This window comes from Hylobates moloch, unplaced genomic scaffold, assembly GCF_009828535.3.
Source record: "Hylobates moloch isolate HMO894 unplaced genomic scaffold, HMol_V3 SCAFFOLD_6, whole genome shotgun sequence".
NCBI classification, from domain to species: domain Eukaryota; kingdom Metazoa; phylum Chordata; class Mammalia; order Primates; family Hylobatidae; genus Hylobates; species Hylobates moloch.
The window spans coordinates 49,371,277-49,395,430 of record NW_026652281.1 but is presented as its reverse complement, the minus strand read 5'-3'; the positions used below and the strand labels follow the sequence as shown (position 1 = coordinate 49,395,430).

The 24,154-nt window shown below is 35.0% G+C and overlaps 1 protein-coding gene across 2 annotated transcripts in view; it reads right to left on the bottom strand.

Annotated features, from left to right (window-relative positions):
• Positions 1-24,154, bottom strand: part of CHD1 (chromodomain helicase DNA binding protein 1) — a 74,858-nt gene that overhangs the window by 9,059 nt on the left and 41,645 nt on the right. Inside the window, exons 17-32 of one of the 2 annotated variants that reach the window (XM_032156754.1) lie at positions 23,986-24,138; positions 21,494-21,565; positions 19,025-19,174; positions 17,953-18,101; positions 17,256-17,352; positions 17,061-17,156; positions 15,540-15,716; positions 12,417-12,577; positions 11,098-11,139; positions 9,332-9,462; positions 8,163-8,301; positions 7,803-7,953; positions 6,468-6,584; positions 5,537-5,665; positions 4,761-5,024; positions 4,241-4,381 (exon numbers count right to left, since the gene is read on the bottom strand). In XM_032156754.1, coding sequence (XP_032012645.1) covers positions 4,241-4,381; positions 4,761-5,024; positions 5,537-5,665; positions 6,468-6,584; positions 7,803-7,953; positions 8,163-8,301; positions 9,332-9,462; positions 11,098-11,139; positions 12,417-12,577; positions 15,540-15,716; positions 17,061-17,156; positions 17,256-17,352; positions 17,953-18,101; positions 19,025-19,174; positions 21,494-21,565; positions 23,986-24,138 — 2,169 coding nt within the window. The remainder of the gene's footprint in view (positions 1-4,240; positions 4,382-4,760; positions 5,025-5,536; positions 5,666-6,467; positions 6,585-7,802; positions 7,954-8,162; positions 8,302-9,331; positions 9,463-11,097; positions 11,140-12,416; positions 12,578-15,539; positions 15,717-17,060; positions 17,157-17,255; positions 17,353-17,952; positions 18,102-19,024; positions 19,175-21,493; positions 21,566-23,985; positions 24,139-24,154) is intronic. The other variant, XM_032156755.1, reaches the window with a different exon arrangement.

Here is a 24,154-nt window from a genome sequence, read left to right as displayed (position 1 = left end):
AAAAATATTACTAACAAGGCAACCTTCAGATAAAATTTGTAAATGCAAAAACAAATTAAAATTTAACATCATATTCACAGAAAGCATGCTGGTTTAGTTCTAGGAATGTAAGGATGATGGGTCAACATCAGACAATACATTTAGATAATCCAACAACATTTATTAAGAAATTGGGCCAGGCGTGGTGGCTCATGCCTGTAACCCGAGCACTTTGGGAGGCTGAGGCGGGAGGATCACTTGAGTCCAGGAGTTTGAGATCAGCCTGGGCAACAGTGAGATCCTGATTCTATACCAAAAGAAAAAAAAAAATTAGCCAAGCATGGTGGCGCACACCTGTAGTCCCAGCTACTCAGGAGGTCAAGGTGGGAGGACTGCTTGAACCCAGGAGACTGCAATGAGCTGTGATCATGCCACTGGCACTCCAGCCTGGGCAAGAGTGAGACCCTATTTCAAAAAAATAAAATAATAAATCCTCACACCACTGCTCTGAAGGACCTCTCTTACTACAAATAAAATTAAAATTCAGTCAGATCTGATGCTTTAAGAAAGGGAAAATCTTTAATTTCCTTTCTAACTTTTAGTTTATTCATCGCTGTTCTTTATGTTTCCTATTTTTTGTTCAACTTTGGCAGTTTATATTCTGTTAGAAAATAATTTATCCAACATATGTAAGTTTAGTACATATTATGTTCTAGGCATTGTTCCAGATCCAGGAAATAGAGCTGTAAATAAAACAGATCCTGCCTTTATGGAACCTGGACTCTAGTATAAGAGAGCTAGTAAATGAACAAGAAATAGTGTGTCAGATGACAACAACTGTGATAAAGAAAAATAAAGGAAGAAAGAGCAGGGAGCTTCCTATCTTATCATTAAGCAAGATTTCAGAGAAGGGCAATGTTTGAGAAGACACCTAAAGAAAATGAAGGAGTAAGCCATTCCAAGTAAAGGAAAAAACAAACATGAATGTCCTAAAACTTGTTTGACATGTTTTTTAAAAAAGTATGAATGCCAGTGTCGCTGGAACCAAGTAAGTGAGAGAAGTGGCCGGCAATGATGGGAGGTGACTAGATGCTACGAGGCTGGTTTCAGGCTAAGAATCTTTTCTCCTAAATGAGATGGAAAGCCATTGGAGTGTTTTAAGCACAGAAATATAACGGTGTGACTTTATTCTCCCTCTAAGTCATGATTACTCTGGTTGCTATGTGGAGTACAAACTGAGGTATGAGTAGGATAGAAGCAATAAGAATAGACCCTGACAATAGTCCTTTGCAACAGTATTTAATCTATTTTATAGAAGAAACTGAAACTTAGAATACAATGACATCTGTCAAACCCAGCTCTAACTGACCTCAGACTCTGCTCTTTCCTGACTGCTAAATTATACTGTCATTTAGGAAGACAACCAGTAAAAGATAAGGAAAATCAAGGTGCCAAATGAAGCAAATATGTTTAGAGAGTGACGACCTAGAAAAGACCATTGAATTTCATAATTACTTAGAGCTATTCCCGAATACAACAGGATTCCTTACTTACAGGTAAAATCCTATACAAGCCGGAAAGTCTGGCTACAGAGTCTATGTTTAAGAACTATTCCAGTCTTCATTTCCATGATACACACAATATCATTTAAGATTAATGGAGAGGAAATTCATGCATTGTGTACAGCGGGAATTTTTCCATTCCAGCAGTTATATGAAAAAGTTTGAAGATTAAAAAATAAATGTAGGGAAAAAAAAAGTGGCAAGAGATGCAATTTCACCTAATTCATTAGTAGACCACATAGAGAAGGGGAGGTAGCTCCAGTGAAAAGTTTAATGTTTTCACTTCAAAAAAGCAAAAGAATACCACCTCCCCCAACGCCCACCCAGTACAGAGTAGGTAAAAAAACAAAAACAAAAACAAAAACGGTTACCCTTGAAAAAGAGAGAAGAAATACCAGCCTGTGAACCTGCAGAGAAGATAAAAATAAAAGTCCAGAGATAAAAAATATGGCTCAAATAAATAAAATGGAAGATAGGAGCTGCAGCAGCTTTGAATGTCTCCAATACTCTCAGTGACTGGAAGAATGTCAAGAGCTCAAAGTACGGAGAACAAGAGGACTGGTAAGAACCAATATATTTAAAGAGCATGAACAATATTTGAACTATATTAGGGCATGTTGTGGAATCAGTAGGAAATACATTAGTGGGTTCATCAAATCAACATTGTCTAGTCATGGTGCAAAAGAAGAGAAAGTAGGACAAGAGGATAAGCTGGGGATCTAGAAGGACATAATGGGTTGAAAACAAATACAATTATAGAAGGTGAAATTTTCCATCTTTGAAATATAGCATTTGATTAATACTAGTGATAAAACTGACACCCAGGTCTAACAAGTGACTGAAGTATGTTAATTGCTCCAACTAGTATAAAAGACTCAGATGCTAGAAATCTCTAAAAAGGAAATATAGGAATATATATTTATATATAAATTTGTGTATATTGTAACTATATATAAACATGATACATTTATAAATCAGACTATAAGTGTTTCCTTCAGTTGTGGCTTGTAAGGAAACATTTCCTAGTCCTAGTTAAAGCCAAACTACATATCTGTCTCATATCACTCAGCCTTTTTTCTCTAACATTATTATTTCTTCCTGGTTTTGCTCTGCAATTGGACTTTTTAGTCTCACTCTATCTGCTTCACATGTCTGAATTTAGGAACAACATCTACAACAATCACTATCCATTTCTGAGCTTTCTGAGCTCTTTTGAAGACGGCACTGATCTGCAAACTTTACATGTACCAATTCATTTAATCTTCATACTTACTTACCAAATAGCAGCATTCTGCCTCAAGAGTCAGTACGATTAAGCACATACATACTGTTATATTATGTAATTACATAAGTATATAATTATATTCAGTAAATAAATTATGAATATATACATTGAGTAAACCATAAATACATAAATTATAATTATCTTCAGTAAATAAGTCTTTAGAATAAAGGCACAGATAGTTTCTCCCTCACTTTGAGGAACACAAAGGCATGACAACATGCAGAATCAGTATATTTGACAAGAGATATTGCCAGTCCAAAACAACATCGATACAAAAACTGAGCCTGTTTAGAAACTCGTAATTTGACAATGCAACTTTATAGCTACTGCATCTACTAACAAAACATTAGGCTCATATTTTGTACATAATTTTTTCTTATTTCACTTATCTAGTGAAACATTTCATTCTTATTGTATTTTTAAAAAAAATATTGGTCTGCAAAAGACTGGGAAAAAAATTAGTCCTTCACCATAAATAAGAAGCACTATTACATAGCTGTGTGTGTGTGTATACATATTTATTTTTTAATGGCGTTTGGGAATTAAAAAATTTGAAATACGAGCTGGAGGAAAACAAATTCACTCAAAGTACTCGTTAAACCCCTCTTCTTAAAAGTCTTTATTAAAAAGTCTGAGTTGCTTTTAAATTTAAGACACTAGCTGGGTGCGACAGCTCATGCCTGTAATCCCAGCACCTGGGCCCACCTTGGCCTCCTTTTATCTCCCTTGTCTGTTTTTTTTTTTTCGAGACAGAGTCTCGCTGTTGTCAGCCCGGGCTGGAGTGCAATGGTGCAATCTCTGCTCACAGCAACCTCAGGCTTCCGGGTTCCAGCAATTCTCCTGCCTCAGCCTCCCAAGTAGCTGAGATTACCGGCGCTCGCCAACATGCCAATTATTATTATTTTTTTTTTAGTAGAGTGTCACCATGTTGGCCAGGTTGGTCTCAAACTCCTGACCTCAGGTGATCCACTGCCTTGGCCTCCCAAAGTGCTGGGTTTACAGGTGTGAGCCACCACGCCCAGGCTTATCTCCCTTTTACGCCAAGGAGTTCAAGACCAGCCTGGGTGACATAAAAAATCCCCATCTTTACAAAAAACTAAAAATTAGCTGGGTATATGGCACATGCCTCTAGTCCCAGCTACTCGAGAGGCTGAGGCAGGAGGGGCACTTGAGCCCAGGAGGTTGAGGCTGCAATGGGCCGTGACTGCACCACTGAACTCCAGCCTGGGCAACAGAGTGAGATGCTAACTCAGACAAAAAAAAAAAGACACCCTTCAAATTTCAAATACATTGCTTTTATCAATCTAATCTATAATAAATTCAAATGCAGTTCTAAATTAAAAGCTATAAATGACAAACTTCAACTTAAATGTTTTATGAGTTAATACTAATAATCAGAAAGTCTAAGGCTTACAATGCTGAATGTCTTCTGATCCAGCTCTTCAGATTCTTCAGAAATGGGAACTGGTTCACCACTTGCCGTGATATGAACTGGAGCATCTGACACTGAAGATTTCTTGGATCTTTCCCTACCATCAGACTTGGATTCACTCAACTAAAGAAAAAGTGAAAAGAAAACAAAAACAAAACCCCAATAGCAACAAAGGCAAAATGACTAACACTTCCAGAAAATAATTACTGTCTCATTTTATTCTACAAGTGCTCATTCTCATTGAATATCCTCCTCTATTTTAATTTGGTTTTTTTCTCCAATTTTATTTGGGGAAACAATCAAAGCTACTCTGTAATGTTACTGTGAAGGTAAAGCATTAAAGAGTGTTCAGACCTATTATTCTCCTCTACTGCATACCCAAACATGCTTCTGAAGAACTCAGTTATTGAGACTAATATGGGCTGATATGCAATTTAGTCTCCTAAAATGTAAATATGCTGATTGTTTTTACTTTCTAAATTTTTTATTATGATTTGCATACCTTTTCTTCCTTTATGCCTTTTTCTTTCTGTATAGCTTCTTTTACTTTGTTTTCTCTTTTTTCTTTAAAATCTTTTTCCTTTATATCTTTCTTATCCTCTTTTTCTTTTATCTCCCTTTTAAGTTCTTTTTTATTCTCCTTTTCTTTTGCTTCCCTCTTTTCTTCTGGTTCCTTCTTTATATAAACATCTGGCTCAGGTTTTTCTTCACTGTCTCTTTCTGCTTTAAATTTTTTATTTGGATGTTTCACAGAACTGATCTCATCCTGGAAAGTGCAAGTATGGCCAATGTATTACTAACCAAATTTTAACAACGACTAATTCTTCTTCATATGACTACAGATTGCATGTATGTGGATTCTGAAAGACAGCCCAGAATCCCCCTAATAATGATACATGCAATGTTTACCTTCCTATAAACTAAAGTAAGCCAGTCCCATTCAAGTTCATAATACAATTAAAGGAGACAGAAGCTCATCGAACTGGCAAATGTTTGAAAAGGAAGGACTTTTGTTCTATGTCTCTAGTGCTATATAGTATCTACTGGACAGTTAGAATTCTGTTCTATAATTGAGACTGTTATGAACCATAAGCGTGTGCGCGCGCGCGCACACACACACACACACACACACACACACACACACACACACACACACAGACTTCGGTACCTAAAATATAAATTTTAAGGGACTAGTTCAAATTTTAAATGTAAAGTACACAAAAACATGCCATATTCCCTTTCCATAGAAAAGGTTGTTGTTCTAAAACACATTCTTACTTTATCATCATCTTCATCAGACTTCTCTGAAGGCAGAGGAGAAGAATCACTCTTTATCTCCTCTTTCACTTTTATAGACTTCATTGCTTTATTCTTCTTAGCTCTTGCTTTTCTCCTCTTTGAACTTCCCTAAAAATCATTATTTTAATTTTAACCAATTGTACAGATTTCATTTTTAAAAACTTCATAAACATTAAATCCAATGGCTAGGACACATATTCCTATCTGATCCTTAGTCTATTGGTAATAAGCTGTACCAACATAAGAAACTCAATAAAGGTGATATAACTTAATGAGTCAAATATAATATTAATGTAAATAATAAATACTAACCAATTATTATTCCTTTAAAAAAAGGATCAGAGAGAAGTAGAAACAAATTTTTTACCCTCTGAGATTATTATCACCTTCAGCTTAATTCAATAGCACAAGAGACTGCATTAGGAATGATTTTTAACGCTACACAGGTAGTTATTGACATTATGGTCATAGGTAAACTTCTAACAGTTGCTCTAAGTTTCCAATCACCTCCTTTTTGGTGTCTTTTTCCTTCTTTTTCAGTAAGCTTGGCAACCTATGATGCTGTCCCTTAAGCATTCTAATGACTCCAAGTAAAACAGTCATGTAGGCTATGCAAGCTTGACTTCTCAAAAAGTACTCCACACGCTAAACGAGTTTTCTCTATCCCTCTCCAAAACTAGAAAAAAAACAGAATCCTACTTCTAAAAGCTATGATTCACCAGTTTTAACATGTATGCTGAGATAATTTAAGGTAAAATTTGAATATGGCAACATCTAATAAAACTACTTAATTACAGAAAAATCCACTTATATAAGCTCATATTGACTTCAGATGTTTAGCATGGTGAAGTAAACAAAATTTACCTTACTAAAAAGTCAACTGGTCTTAGGCATGTGGGCTTTAACTTACCGCACCAGAAAGAGCTTCTTTTTTTGCAAGATCTCTACTAAGTAATTTGATGAGGTAGTCTGCACGGGTCTGCAACTGTTTTGCTTGTGGTTTTTTATCAGGATCATCTGGAAGAATCTGAAAAAGCAATTTTTTCAGATTGTCTTAATAACATGAGAAATGTATTGGCTAAAAAATGCTTAAACATTTAAATAAATATATATATATATATATATAGTTCACCAACAAGTTTCAATTATTAATATTTGTAGGAATAAACTCAATGCAAAATGTATTTTTTACACCTGTGCCAGAGCCAAAAATTTAATTTTTCTGAGAATGAATTCTAAATATACTTTAAAAACCCTCAGATTATCTTTCAAAATGAAAAGTATGAGATTGTAAATTTCCTTCAAATATACAAAAGTGTACTTAACATCCACTATTAAATGTTATATAATCCTCAAACACCTTCCCTTCTCAGTAAAGTGTATAATGTACGCAAAAACTCCTAGAATACAAGATGTCATCTTTCTAGAAGAAGACCTAAAGCATACACTGGTAGGAAAGTTTTACAGGGGAATCTAGACTACTTAATTTTTTCTTCACAGTAACAAATGACAAAGCACCAAAATCTAAAGGTTCCCAACACATAAACAATAAGGAAGTTCTCCCAGTGTTTCCCATTTTAGGCAAAAAAAAAATGGATTTCAGCTAGCACAGTGCAACCAAATGACCAAAAAATACTAAAATGCCGATATTTTTAAAAAATATATATAAAAGATTTTAAGGATTTTGTCTTACTGGAATAATAAAATTAATGATGAATGGGTACAAATACATAGTTAGATGCAAGAAATAAGACCTAGTGTTTGATAGGTGAGTAGGGTGACTATAGTTAGCAATAATCTATACATTATAAAATAGCTAGAAAAGAATCATTTGAATGTTTCTAGTGTAAAGATAAATATTTAAGGTGACAGATGTTCCAGTTACCCTGATTTCATCTTTACATATTATATGATTGTATCAAATTATCACACGCATCCAAAAATATGTACATTATGCATCAAAAATTTTTTTAAAGCTAATGATGGAACAAAACTTTTAACCTAATAATCTGAGAAATAATACACCTAGTGCCTTAATCATATAGTTTCACAGTAATGCAAAATCTCAGAAATCATTTAAATTTGATCCTTTCATGCAAAGCATCTTCTAAATGCACCAAGGTCACACAACCAGCTAGTGCCTTGGTTTCCAGATTTCCATTATTTCCAACATAATTTAAAAGCAACAATTAGAATAAATTAAATTCAACATGAATGGTCAACAGAATCAGAAATAGATAAGTACCTTGTGTGTTAGACTGAGGTCAGGATCCATTTTAATCATTTCCCAGCTTCCATATCCATATTCATAGATGCCAATTAACAAATTGGAATCATCTTCTTTGCCCCAGTCTATATCAAAATGAGCTGCCTTTGTGTGGCATGGGATAGTATACCTGGCATTAAAGTTAATAACTAATGGTAAGTTTGTAATTGCTTTACTGAAAAATTAATTTTGAAAAACGTTGAGTCATTAGAACTTCAAAATAATATGCTTTCTTTTCTTTTTTTCAAAACTAGCCAATAACACCATAAAAATTCAGCACATTCATTTTGCAATTATTGAATAACAATAATCTTACAATGGAGAAAATAAATCACTCACTGCTTTCTTTCTTCTGGATCAGAGGGAATGGATTTGTGCAAAGGTATTAATTCTTCTTCATGGGAGATGACTAGCTTGGCATTCACCTGTACTCCTGATATTCGGAATGTTGGACCCTTCACTTTTCCGAGTCTACCACCTTGATTTTTTTTTAAAAAACAGTATTTTTAAAAGTATAAAACATAATTCTATAAAACAAGCAACCGATGCTATTACTTATGTTATTTAACAGTAAGTATTCCTTATTTATATTATTAAGAGATTACTGGAAAACTTTAAATTTCATTACATATGAACAAGTGATTATAATCTAGCAGATGCAGATTCACAAAAAGTATTTATCTAAGTGTTTTACCAATTACATAAGATGGATCAATCTATTAATACCGTCAGCCTCTAAATAAAGAATTATAGGATGTTGACTCAGGGTCTCACTCTGTCGCCCAGGCTGGAAGTGCAGTGGTGCAATCATTGCTCACTGCAGTCTTGACCTCCTGGGCTCAAACAACCCTCCCACCTCAATTCACAAGTAATTGAGACTACAAGCACACACAATCACACCCTGCTAATTTTTATTTTTTCATTTTTCTTAGAGACAGGGTCTATGTTGCCCAGGCTGGTCTCAAACTCCTGGGTTCAAGCTAAACTCCCATCTCAGCCTCCCAAAGTGCTAGGATTACAGATGTGAGCCACTATGCCTGGCCTGCTTATTAAATCTTATCTAAATATTTTTATTCAGGTAAATGAACAGCAAAATAAGCATAATAATAATTATGTCTCAAACCAATATCATGTGTATATTTGCATTATATTTTCCCAGTCATCTATACTAAAAAACCTATAGATACTATACATATTGTATTATGTGTGTGTGTGTGTGTGTATATACACATATATCTATGAATGTATATATGTGTGTGTATGAAACAGTAATTTCTGACCTTACCTCACAGACAGAGAATGTCAGGGGAATTAAAAACAGATTCTACTGCCTTCAAATTGCAATTCTGTTCTCCATTTCCTATTACCGAGAGTAGCTTTACTTTGTTTTATAAATAACCTTTTGAGACTGATGAATAAATAATTTAAGATATAATACCTAGCTCAATATAGCATATTTTGAAACTTTCATTTACTTTCCTTTTAAATCACTCTCATTTTAATGTTACCTGTTCGTTCTGTTCCTGAAGAACTATCCTTTAAAGCTTTAATGCAACCATTATGTACCAATTCTCCCAGTCGTCTAAGGTCTGTTTCCGACTTATCAACTAATTCAGCATCTCGAGCAATTGCATCTAATCTGTAACAAAATAATCCAATTTTCAGGTAAATATGTTAAATGAAGTGGCGCCATTTAAGATTAAGTTTCACTCTCTTTCAAGATCTGAATGTCACTCTACTGCATGCTCTACATATTCTTGTTCACATAAATGGCAGGAAACACATAAAAACCAGGACAATGTGGCAGACAAATAATTCATTTACATATTCAATAATAATAAGTTTAATTCATTATAGAGCAAATGGAAGATTATATACCAATTCTGTAAAACCTTTTAATAACTGATCAAATTTTAAGATGTTCAAAATGAAGTGGTAAAGCTTTATAATTGTAAACACAAAAGCTGAGTAAAGTTCTGTAACTTTTTATTACTGTGCACCAAATAGATAATATGAATAATATTCAAGACATTTTTTCATCTAAAATAATTATGCAAGTATTTCATTATATTTTAAATATGCCATCTCAAAATAAAACACAAAATATATCTATTTTTGAAAGGATTTTTTAAGAGTGAAAAACTAATTTGAGTCTTTGCTGATCTATATTCAGACAGTGGGTTGGCCACAACAAAGGGAAAAGAATATCCAAATCACAATAATTATTGAGATTATCTGGTAACTGCAAAAAAACTGTCTTAATTTGAATTTTAATATAGTTTGTATAATAAGAGAACGAATTCGAGAAAATTAAGAAAATATCTCTACTTAGGGAAAGCAGAGCTGGTTAAAAGGCTGGGTTAGCCTTTGGGAGGCTGAAGCGGGCGGATCACCTGAAGTCAGGAGTTCTAGACCAACCTGGCCAACATGGTGAAACCCTGTCTCTACTGGAAAAAAAAAAAACTTAGCTGGGTGTGGTGGCACACGCCTGTAGTCCCAGCTGCTCGACAGGCTGAAGCAGGAGAATCACATGAACCCAGGAGGCAGAAGTTACAGTGAGCCAAGATTGTACCACTGCACTCCAGCCTGGGAGACAGTGAGACACTCCATTTCAAAGAAAAAAAAAAAAAAGGCTGGGTTAGCAACTCAGCCCCTCTATGGATAAATCTGCTCATGCTACTTTTAAGTTATAGACGAAAAATGAGATAAAGATTGTAAAAAGTGCCTTACAGTAATAAAAGTGCAATTTAAACATGTATAGATAACTTAATTTACAGGAAAGAAATTTGAGACTAGAAATTAAAGGTAGTATAAAAACTTTTTTTTTTTTTTTTGAGACAGAGTCTCACTCTGTCACCCAGGCTGCAGCGCAGTGGCGCGATCTCGGCTCACTGCAAGCTCCGCCTCCCGGGTTCACGCCATTCTCCTGCCTCAGCCTCTCCGAGTAGCTGGGACTACAGGCGCCCGCCACCATGCCCGGCTAATTTTTTGTGTTTTTAGTAGAGATGGAGTTTCACCGTGGTCTCGATCTCCTGACCTCGTGATCCGCCCACCTTGGCCTCCCAAAGTGCTGGGATTACAAGCGTGAGCCACGGCACCCGGCCTATAAAAACATTTTTAAAAACAATCTGAAATTTCCCTTGTACATTAATTTTGTAAATGCCGATTAAAAGCAAATTTAACAAAGTAGCTAAACTGAATGTTAATACAAATAAATAAAGGTGACAGCATGTAACACATTCCATTATTCTATGAGAATAACAAATGTATTTACCTTTCCAGAGGACCACCAAATTTCTTATAGCTCTTGATAAACCTAAGAGAAAATAATTGTTGGGTAAATGTGAGCTTCAGTATTCACTAAAAATATATGTATTTCTGATATTTACAGATATAAGAAAATACTTGTTAGTATAAAAATTCAAGGCACTGTTATCTAAGAAGAATGAATAAACTATGCTAAAAACAAAAATGTTAAAACATTAAGATACACCAGGTAAGACAAGGTATATTAACACCCAGGATGATGTTTAGATATCAGTATAAATAAAACAACAGAAGCTAAATTTTGTTTAAAAAATTACTTTATTATTTTCATAAGACCAAAAAAGGTCTGATGTGTGTCTCCACAATAATTATCAATTATATTACACTTCCTCACATTCCAAGTGCTGATAAAAATTTACTGAATGGCTTTAATTCAGATGTGTGGTATTACACCAACAATGCAAAATTAAAATTTTACTTAAGAAAGCTACGTAAGTGGTTAATAAATGAGGAAAAATATCCAAGTAAAGTAGAAGTCGAAATGCTTCCTCAACTAAAGACGAAAAGTCCAGCAATTCAGGTGGTCACGAAAGTGCCTTTTAAAAAGGCTAACAATGTATTAAATTTTCTGGTAGAAAGAATGAGGAAGAATTTTGTCAGGTCTAAGATTTAAAAGAAAAAAGTTACAATGGCTTCAAAGAAACAAACTTTCAAAATACAAAACTGAACAAGATTTTAATAAATGTCATATCCAAAACTACTACATAAACAAAAGTAAGCTGTTATCCCATTCCTCTAAAATAAATGTGTATATATAAACATATTCTGAATGGACACTACAATATATCCTGCCTGGCCAATCTTACCTCATCTCAATTCCTACTCGAACATATCAGAAATGCTTTCAACAGGGTTACTTTCAAAAAGGAAATTACCCTGTTGTTAAGAAACTAGAAAAATACAGAATTTCCAAAAAAATTAGTAACTTTGGGAGTCACAAACGCAGTGAGAATTTTTAAAAATAAAATACATCAAAAATACTTTTATTATTCAAAAGGATCACTATTCTGAGTCAAATTAATAAAAAATTTTGTGTAGTCTAACTAGTTTAGCAATAAATAAATAACATGCAAAGATCAGACACCAAACTTGTTTTGTTCAGTTATAACAAATACCCAAAAGCAGAACCACCCAATTCCTACTCAAATAACATACATTTGCCTCTTCAAAAACTTCATCACAATTTTTGAAAATTATGGAATTTTTATATTTTAGTTTCACACTCTACTAAAACCAAGTTGAAGCGACGGTCTTATATCATCTTACCGCCTAATTTCTGCATCACTAAATCCTTTAATATTCTCCCGAGGAATAGTCCGTGGTCTTCCACGTTTCTTTGGCCTTTTCCCTTCTGAGATGGAATCACTGTCAGATCCAGAGTATCTCCTACTTCTACTGCGCCTCCCTTCACTTCCATTGAAACTAATCTGGAATTGGAAAATAAATATTTACCCAACCTTAGTGTAAAAACAGCTTGTATCTTAGAAGCAAAAACCATTATAAAAGATGGTAAGAATCTTAAAAATGTTATTCAATGTATCAAAAACATTCCATAAACAAAATTAAAGAGCAGAGAAAAATATATACCTCTGGTGGGTATTTTGATTTAAAGGGTAATTAGACATTATATCAAAAGCCTCAAAAGTTATTCTACTGACCCAGCAACATGGGCATTTTTCCTGAGGAGATCAGAACTGTGAAGAAACATTGATCAATAAAGTTATTTACATCATAAAAGAAAAATGTGGTTGAGCGCAGCAGCTCATGCCTGTAATCCTAGCATGACTGGGAGGCCAAGGCAGGAAGATAACTTGAGCCCAGGAGTTCATGACCAGCTTAGGCAACATAAGTGAGACCTGTCTCTACCAAAAATTTAAAATATTAGCCAGGTATTTTTGTAGCATGCACCTGTAGTTCCAGCTACTTGAGAGGCTGAGGTGGGAGGATCATTTGACCCCAGGAAGTTGAGGCTGCAGTGAGCCATGACTGTACCACGGCATTTCAGCCTGAGCAACACAGTGAGATCCTGTCTCAAAAACAAAAAGCAAATAATCTAAATATTCATCAAAGAGAGACCAGACAAATCTATACGATAGAATGCTGAGAGACCATTAAAAATTATAATTAACATTCATGACATACTGTCAAAAAGAAGAAAAAGTTCCAATTAATACAACTCCAATTTAATTTGGCAAATGATAATGAATTTTTAAAAATTAGAATGATGTACACTGTGATAATGTTATTAGTCCTATCTCTGGATGAACAGATTGATTAGCTGTCCTTTTTTTTCCGTTCTGCTTAATATCCACATATTGCTATTCTAACTAGACAAATCAGATATTCGAAAGAAAAAAATGCCAGTTCAACCCACATAAAAGGCTATTTGTAATATCCATTAATTTTAATGGGATATATCAAAACATATATTCTGTAAGTCTTGGGAGTTTTTCCAAAGCCTTGGCACATATTCTCAACCTCTAATATGCTGAAAGTTAGATGAAGTAAAAAATGGTATTTAGACCTTATTTTTTCTAACCTCCCTTGATCCTTTCACAGGATCTAATGCAATGCTGCATTCTCACACACTCTAAAACAAAACTACTTAGGGGTTTGAAGAAATAAACAGAGACAAGAAATAACATGCATGGTTACTTTCAGGCCAAAAGCATTATTTTTGGCTCTACTTCTGGCTGTTATGTAGAAACTTGGTAGGTACACTGCTCCTACTCTAACAACAAATCTGATCTACAAAATCATAATTTTTCTGTTTAACATCAGAGAGATGAAATCACAGGGCAACCTACACATCTAAATGTAAGGATATATAGGAGATTACAAAAAGAGAAAAAGAGAACTTGAACAGTGGCTCATTTGTGAAGAGCACAGGTGACAGAAATCAAGTACCATACAAGCAGGTAAGAGGAGATCAGCTAAAATCTGCTAATGGCTGAGTGTACGCTATTGTGAGATCACAGGACCTAACAGCCAAAACTCGGAGGACCTGCACCCACTCTCAAGCACTTTGCCACAAACTTCTACCAGGTGCTCATGAGAAGGAAGACTGGAGAAAATTTTCCTCCATGGTACAGCCTTGGAGAAAGTGAGCAGTCACCTTTGTGTTAATAGGAAGGAAGCCTTGCCAGACCCTTCTCATCTGGTCAACTGAGGGCACAGAATAAGATCTAATATGGTTGCAAGAAAAGAAAAAACAAAAAGCTACCCTTGGGGGAATGGTAGCAGGGCAGGGACTAGAGTGGGGCAAGCCCCTCATTTGCCCCAGGCTTAAAATTTAAGGAAGCACCAAAAAACTCAGTAATCAAGACAAATAATCTTATATCCTAAAAACCAAAGGATACCAGAAAAAGAAATTAGTCTTAGAATTTTTTCCTTTTTGGCAATATAGCTTGGCATGGCACTACTACAGTTATTTAAAATTTTGGTATTTGTTTATTTAGGCCACTGAATAAACACCAACAAATTTTTAAAAATTAAAATTACATAAAATATGCTTTCTGAACATGACAGAATTAAACTACCAATGATTAACAAGGATAGTTGAAAAATCTCCTAAATATCTGAACATTTTAAAACATACTTCTAAAAAAACCTGTGAGTCAAAGGTAAGTCATATGGGAAATTTTAAAATATTTTTAAATTAAGGAAAATATAAAAATAGATTTGGAAGATTCAGAAAAAGTAACGCTTAAAGAAAAATTTGTAGCATTAAACGCCGATATCAGAAAAGAGAGATTACATTTCTATATCTAAGCTTGCACCTTAAGAAACTGAATAAAAGAGGTCAGGTGCAGTGGCTCGTGCTATAGTCCCAACACTTTGGTAGGCCAAGGCGGATGGATCACTTAAGCCCAGAAGTTCCAGACCAGCGTGGACAACATGGCAAAACCCCATCTCTACAAAAAGAATACAAAAATCAGCTGGGTGTGGTGCGGCACACCTGTAGTCCCAGCTATTTGGGAGGCTGAGGTGGGTGGATTATCTGAGGCTGGGAGGTTAAGGTTGCAGTGAGCCAGAATTGTGCCACTGCACTCCAGCCTTGCCAACAGAGCAAGATGCTGTCACCAAAGAAAAAAGAAAAGAAAGAAAACAGCAAATCAAAAGCAGAAAGAAATAATAAATTGCGGAAACTCATGAAATTAAAAACACACACACACACAAAAATCAATGCAACTACAGGAGCTGGTTCTTTGAAAAGATGAATAAAAGAGGAAGAAACACCTCTCAACTCATGTCATGAGGCAAACATTATCAAATCAAGGCCATTACAAAAAAAGAAAACTATGGACTGATACCTCGTAGAAACAAACAAAATCAGCCCAGGTTGAATACTCTTACTTTATAGAAATATCTTTAAAATTGCAAAATCACCTGTTTTGCACAATTTCTCATTCTTGGGAGCATATAAATTTCTTCAAGTTCCTTCTGTCTTTCTTCTTCTTCTAATCGTCTTCTTTGATCTTCTGGAATAATTTCCTCCCAATTCTTTGAATTTCTTTCAGGTTCCAACTCAATGTCATCCTCATCCATATTTGAGAAGTTGGCAACCTGATAAATTTCAGAATTTTAAGAGTAACTGTTACAGAAAAATGGATCCCTAAAATTTTTTTTTTAAGGGGAAGAACTGGCATGCTCCTTAGGATAATGAATATGACTGTGGACTAAACCAAATATAACTTCTGAACAACCTAGATTCATTTCTTCATTAGGGCAAAGCAGATCAAACCAAATGATATCTAATAATCCTCTAGGAATGATTTTATTTTGCCCTACTGCTCAACAAAATTAGTAGCATCACAGAACTAAGAGCAGTTAACAGAACAACAAAAAGTAATTTATACTATTAACATGCTAAATAATCTGCAGAAATTCTCAGACCAGTCCACCTATCAAGTATTGTAGAACAATCTAATATCATTTTTATCATCACAAAAACACTATCTAAAGAGCTACTGGCAGAGACATAGAGCTCTTTGAGAGCACACTAATTTCTGTGAGGATTACATAAGATAGCACATGTAAGGTACTATGCAAGGTCTGGTACACAGAAAGCACCCATTAAGACTATCACAGCCGGGCAAAGTGGCTCACGCCGGTAATTCCAGAAACCTTCACCTCTTAACCAGGATTACTCAACATTCTATCCTATCTCCCCCTGCTATAGCTCTTTCCTCACTACAGTCAATCATCCACAAAGTAGTCAGAGTGATTCATTAAAATTATAAAAGTTTTTTATTCACTGTGTGGGGTACACTGCAGACGTTCCATAAATATTTGTCAAATGAACACATGAAATGAATTGATCTTTAAAAACCACAGTTCATAGAAAATAGCTAAGATGTAGAGAAACCTGTTTCTTCAAACAAATGGCACTTAACTTACTCCATGAGGTCAGTTGACTTATGTTGTTTTAGGACTCCTTTCAACTCATTGGCACTCAACAAACCAGGGATATTAAGTATCAATATATAGTAGCTTATTGCTTACTTTGACTGATTTACTTGAGTTTTCTTATTTGTGATAAGTTAATGTCAAAAACTGCTTCAAAATAATATCAGCTGAAAGCTTTCAGTCATGGAAATCTAAATAAGAGATCACACTGATTCATTTATTTACCCAAGTATTTAAGGACATGTTATTTGCCAAACACTATGCTAGTTGCTAATTAGGAAACAACAGCTCTTTCCACCCAACTAAATGTAACTTCATAAATGAGTTTGGTCTCTTTCAAATCAGTTTGCTACTGGTTTGTCTGAACAAGAGAGAGTAGTTTTTATATAACACAGCAATCTTCCTGATTATGCTTAAAGAAAGATTAACAAACCACTAAATGACAATAACTCAATTCCTCTCAGTTTATGTAATTATAAGGAAAATTTTGTTTAAATCTACCTTGAACTGGGAAAGTAATTCATCTCCTACAGTTAAAGGACCTGGTTCATTTTCATGAGTTTCAGCTCTCTTCAAGATTTCATCTATATCCATTTCCTATAATTAGAAAAACAATATTTAAATATACTTGAATCCTTTCATCCTGTCAAATACATGACAAATATTCTGAAGCAGGCTTTTTTTTTTTGTTTTTACCTGGGGCTCTTGTTCTTCTCCTTCAGGTTCCTTAAAAAGTTCCTCAGCACCAAACTTTAAAATGGCTGATAACTCTTCTTTATTGAAAGGAGTAGAACTAAAACAGGAAAAACAAAAATGCTTAATATTAATAGTTAGAAATATAACATTTACATAGCACTTTTATTAATTACTGACATTTTCACCTTTACAAAAGTTACATGAAGAAGTTAGACGAATCAAGTATTAGCATCCTTTTTTTTTTTTTTTGGAGACAGTGTCTCACTCTGTCACCCAGGATGAAGTGCACTGGCACAATCTTAGCTCACTGCAACCTCCACCTCCCGGGCTTAACTGATCCTCCCACCTCAGCCTCCAGAGTAGCGGGGACTACAGTTGTGTGTCACCATGCCCAGCTAAGTTTTTTATTTTTTTGCAGAGGTGGGGTTTCACTATGTTGCCTAGGGCAGTATATTTATTTTAAAATAAGGAACTTGAAGCATAGAAGTTAAAGAGATTACCCCTAAAATTACAAATCTGTAGCGATGAAACCAGGTATTGAAGTATGTCTTCTGACTAGAAATTAGTCCAAAGTCTTCCAAAATATAAAAAGTACAACTCTGAATACATTTCCTCAATGATCTACAGTGATGTAACATATCAAAAAAATGAGTTTACTGACTCTAAAATGACATTTTTTAAATAATCAAGTAACCACCTTGATGGGGCAGAACCTGTATGTAGTACTGTCTTCCCAGTTGTGTCCATTCTTTGAATTACAAGGTGATCTAAAACCATCTTCTTTTTGGCCCTTTCAAGAATATCTTCTTCAACTGATCCCTTTGTAACTAGACGATAAATATTCACCTGTAAAAATACACAAGAGGAAACAAATTGCAGTACAAAGGATTTGTTTTGCTAACCTCAAGTGCCTAAACACTGGCACACAAACTGAAGCTCATTCTACATGAAGTTTTCACTGGTTAAAAGCAAAATGAAAATTTAAAAAACATGTTTAAAGCTAGAGTTCCTCAACTTAAGAGACTATTTTGAAACTATATCCTTCCTTCCTTCTTAATATTTTGATAAGGAGATTGCATTTGCTTATTTTTGTTTTTTTAAAGGAATGACAGTAATTTTTAAGTTATGATTTAGCTGGGGAAAATGGGGGGGGGCATGTAAACTTCTGATAGCCTTATTATACTCGTTGCCTTGATTCTAATGTTTCATCACTCTATATAATGCAAAATTCCATGAACTACTCCCCAAGTTAATAAGAAGCCCACTATAAAACAAACTCTCCAAAATTGAAAAGAATTGGTGTAGTAAATTTTCCCTATTTCTCTAGGTAAAGGTTCAGTACCACCATTTAAGGGTATTTTGTTACAATTATAAAATGGGGTCACATTTGCATGTGGAGAATCTTGTAAGCACATGGACAAAATATAGACTAACAGAAAGGCAGCATATGATACTCAAACTCTCAAGTTAAAATAAGCAAGTAAAGACATTTTAAAGTTTTTATTGTAAGATGAAAAACTGCATTATATAGTTACGACTAGAATACAGGATCAAAACAGAATACATGATCCTATTTATGCATAGTTATCTCAATTCTGTCAGACTCTCCAGGTGATTTTGGTAAACCAAGTTCCTCAGTATCCTATCTGTTAAACAGCAGTATGACTGTTACAGTGATCTTATCCTCTAGAGGATAAACTGAACTCACTTCCAAAAAAAAAAAAAGAATTCTAAAACAGCAACAAAATATAAATTAAAATTAAAAATACCTGTTTCTTTTGCCCAATTCGATGGGCTCTAGCCTGTGCCTGAAGATCATTCTGTGGATTCCAATCGGAATCAAATATAACAACAGTGTCAGCAGAGGCTAAATTAATCCCTAGACCTCCAGCTCTTGTGGACAGCAAAAAGCAAAAATCCTGTAAGAAATTGAATAATCAAAATGAAAAATTTTCAACTGATTTTCTGAATGTAAACAGTATGTTACCAATTAAACAGAAAGACAGTTTTTAAAACTAATACATAAACATCTAGCAAGACCAATCAACAAAAAGACTCCAAAATCAAATACATATGTTATTAACACCAAATTCAATACAGTGTTTACTTCTGGTGAAAAAGAAAGAAAACAGGATAGGAAAGGAATGATGCTTCAACTCTAACTGTAAATTTTATTTCCTTAAAAAATAAAAAGCATATATCAAAAAAAAAAAAGAACTCTATGGAAAACAGTGTGGAAATTCCTTAAAGGAACTAAAAGTAGAACTACCACTGGATCCAGGAATCCCACTACTGAGTATCTGCTCAGAGGAAAAAAGTCATTACATGAAAAAGATACTTGTACACACATGATTATAGTAGCACAATTTGCAATTGCAACAATGTGGAACCAGCCCAAATGCCCATCAATCAACAAGAGGATAAACTGTGGTATACATAAACAGTGGACTACTACTCAGTCATAAAGAATGAAATAATGGCATTTGCAGCAACCTAGATGGGATTGGAGACTATATACATATATATGATATACACATATATATGTATACATATATATATATATTTTTTGAGACGGAGTCTCACTCTTTTTATCTTGGCTCACTGCAACCTCTGCCTCCTAGGTTCAAGCAATTCTCCTGCCTCAGCCTCCCGAGTAGCTGGGATTACAGTCACGCACTACCATACCCAGCTAATTTTTGTATTTTTAGTAGAGATGCGGTTTCACCATGTTGGCCAGGCTGGTCTCGAACTTTTTTTTTTTGAGACTGAGTTTCGCTCTGTCACCCAGGCTGGAATGCAGTGGCGCAATCTCGGTTCACTGCAATATCTGCCTCCCGGGTTCACGCCATTCTCCTGCCTCAGCCTCCCGAGTAGCTGGGACTACAGGCGCCCGCCACTATGCCCAGCTAATTTTTTTTGTATTTTTAGTAGAGACAGGGTTTCACCGTGTTAGCCAGGATGGTCTCGATCTCCTGACCTCGTGATCAACCCGCTTCAGCCTCCCAAAGTGCTGGGATTACCGGTGTGAGCCACCACGCCCAGCCTGGAGACTACTATTCTGAGTGAAGTAACTCAGGAATGGAAAACTAAACATTGTATGTTCTCACTCGTACGAGGGAACTAAGCTATGAGGATGCAAAGTAATAAGAATTATACAAAGGACTTTGGGGACTCAGAGGGAAAGGGTAGGAAGGGGTGAGCGATAAAAAACTACAAATTTGGTTCAGTGTATACTGCTCAGGTGAAGGGTGCACCAAAATCTCACAAACCACCACTACTGAACTTACTTGTTTAACCAAATATCACCTGCTACCCAAAAATCCAAGGAAAAAAAAAATTTTTTTAAGGAAAGTGGGCTAATTTGTTGTTTTGGGGGCTTTTTCTTTTCTTTTCTTTTTTTTTGAGACAGAGTCTCACTCTATTGCCTGGGCTAGAGTCTAGTGGCGTGACCATGGCTCACTGCAGCCTCAAATTCCTGAGCTAAGTGATCCACTCAACTCAGCCTCCCAAGTAACTGGGACTACAACTGAGTGCCACCATGCCCAGTTTAGTCTTTTTACTTTTTTTTTTTTTTTGGTACAGACAGCAGTCTCACTGTTTCCCAGGGTGGTCTCAAACTCCTGGTCTGAAGCGATTCTCCTGCATTGGCCTCCCAAAGTGCTGGGATTACAGGTGTGAGCTACTGTGCCCAATCTGGCTAATTTATTTTGAAGCAAATTAAAATAACTGTTCCATGCTGAAACAGTACTGATAATAAAGAGTAAAATTCCTGGCTGGGCGCAGTGGCTCATGCCCGTAATCCTAGCACTGTGGGAGGCTGAGGCAGGTGGATCACCTGAGGTCAGGAGTTCAAGACCAGCCTAGCCAACGAGGTGAAGCCCCATCTCTACTAAAACTACAAAAACTAGCCAGGCACAGTGGCACGCGCCTGTAATCCCAGCTACTTGTGAGGCTGAGGCAGGAGAATAGCTTGAACCCAGGAGGCAGAGGTTGCAGTGAGTTGAGATCGTGCCACTGCACTCCAGCCTGGGCAACAGAGCGAGACTCTGTCTCAAAGATAAAATTCTTAGGTTTAAACTAGAATAGTGACTTTAAAACCTCGTTTGCTAATTAAAGGTGGCTAACACTACTCTTTTTTATCAAACTAGATATGAAGATTAAAAATGTCTGAATACAATAATGTAATATACTGATACTAAATCAAAATTATTTATAATTTTAAAAGCATTAATACATACCTCTGATCCCTCAGCATTAAAATGATCTAGAGCTTGTTTCCTCAGTTCTCCTTTTATTGATCCATCTAATCTCTAGAATAAAACACATTAAAATACTGCACATAACAGAATCAAAATATTACAAAGCAATTAAAATCAATTATAAAATTAAGGAGAAATGTGAAGCATGTCCTTTGCTAAAACTGTAATAGAAGGTACTTACTAGACAGTAAAATAATGCTCAGGCATTCTGTCTTTAGTCTGTGCTCCAAATCACTAAGACTGCACCCTCGAGAGTAAATACAGCATAGGCTGTCATACTATTCTGCCTGAGTCCCCATTCTAAAGGTATGTGATTGAGTATATAGCTGTTTACAAACACCTGAAACAAGTTTCATATCATGACATGATATACTGTGTTATACTCTCATGTTTTATCATTTTACTTTCAAAATGTTGGTGCAACCCATTAAACTGATTCACAGATCCATTAACAGGTTACAATTCAGTTTTAAAAACACTGATTAAGTCCAGTGTGGTTACTAGAACAGCATTAGTGTCACCTGAGAACACAGGCAAATTATTGAGCCCTACCCCAGACCTACTGAAGGAGTTTAGCAAAGGCCATCCAGTTAATTCTGATGCACACTAAAGTTTGAAAATTAATGATGTGAAGCATCATGGGTTCTAGTTAACAGCCAGCAAATGAGTATCTTATTCACTGGGTATCTTGAGCAAGTGATCTGACTTTTCTCCACGTCAGTTCTGCTTTAAACAAAACAGACATAATAGTAGTCCCTCCTTCAGACTATAGAGAACTCAGTGAGAGAACACAGGAAAACATGTAGCACAGTGCCTACAACATACTGAATGCTTATTAAACATTAGCTACTATTTCACTTTATAAATGGCAATGATTTTATAATTATTAACTGGTTATAGACTAGAAATAACTTGTCTACTATGATCCATGCATTTAACCGATGAATTAAACTAGTATTTTGGGAAGCCATATGCCTACCTTTGCCTTGATACTATATGAATTTTAACTCTGCGAAGAAAAATATAAACATTTTAAATGATGTATTCTAAGTGGTTTAAGTGAAATGCTCTTACTTATCACCTACTCAAAGTAGGAAAACAGATGTCTATTAAGGTTTTAAAAAATTAAAATAATTTTTCTTTTCCACTAAAATACAAATTAGTACAAATTTTAAGAATAGTGGCATCTCATTACTGTGGCATGACCTAAACCAAATAAAATTAAAAATGATTCTCTCCAGGAAGTGACCTAGGAATGAGAAGGGATTAGTGGCAGAGAAGTGGTGCTTATATACACTCAAAATTAGTCAAACTAATTTTTTGTTTGACCATGTACACAATAATTTGTTTAAAAACAAATCAACACAGGGCAAGAGAGGAAGGCAAATGGAAGGACAGGAGGAATAGCTAAAAGGCACAGTTTCTTTCTGATGAAAGTGTTCTAAAACCACCTGTCGAACAATTACACATATCTGTGAACATAGTAAAAACCACTTAATTGTATACTTCAAATGAGTAAACTGTATGATATGGGAATTACGTATCAATAAAGGTGTTTTCAAAAACCTCAACTAATGGTACTCTTCTACGTTTTCCCCTAAATGACTGCAATTATTTCTCAATGATATTCATATCACCAAATACCTGTCCTTCTTCACAACACTTACCAGAATTGTAATGTTACATTTATTTGTAATCACCTGCTTGATGTCTGCCTCCTGTAAGAAATTATAAGCTCTGACAAAGCAGGGATTGTGTGTTCAGTCCCATTATCATAATTTTACTGCTATTTTACTATCTGCACTAAATATACACCATTTACTAGCTGTATCTACATAATGTCTGCTATGTTCCTAGTACTGTTCATAAAATTGCTTCGAGAATTAAATAATTAGATGTAAAGTACTGAAAACAGCACCTGACTTTAAACACTCATCGATATTAGCTTTAGTTATATTGAATGAACTTCAATATAAATTTTGAATACACGGAAGGGAATTCTGGTCTTTAGTTTCTTCTCTAAAGTTGTCTAGTTTTACTCAACAAACTCTGTGTCAGATAACTATGAGCACACCAATCGTCAGAATCTTGGCAGCATTCACATTCAGAGACTACTGGCTGTTTTCCTCATTCAGATTAAAGACTAAAGACTCCCCTGCTTTTAGATCTATCCAATCAAGAAAACTCTGCCTTAGTTCAGTTTTTAAAATCTAAAGCAAGCACAGAAGAAAAAGACAGAATCAACAGAAAATAAAAATTACAGGAAAGGAAGAAGAATTGTTTTGTTGCAATATGTAAAGTCAAGAAAAAAGGAATGACAAATATTTTTTAAAGCAGATGTATCTTTTTAAAGAAAAAGTATAGTTTATATAAAAACCTAAACACTTATAAAATAATTTCAAAGTTAATCCTGTAAATTATGCACAGGAATTAGATAAAATTTAAAACAACAAATACAATTAAATGCTTACTTGAAAGGGGAATTGACGATATTTCAAATATTCTGCAAGTATATCTAACATCCGCACCATTTGTGAAAAAATAAGAACTCGATTGCCTCGTTCTCTTAGGCGAATTAATAGCTTGTCAAGAAGAATCAATTTTCCGCTACTACGAATTAAGTGCTACAGAAACAATAAA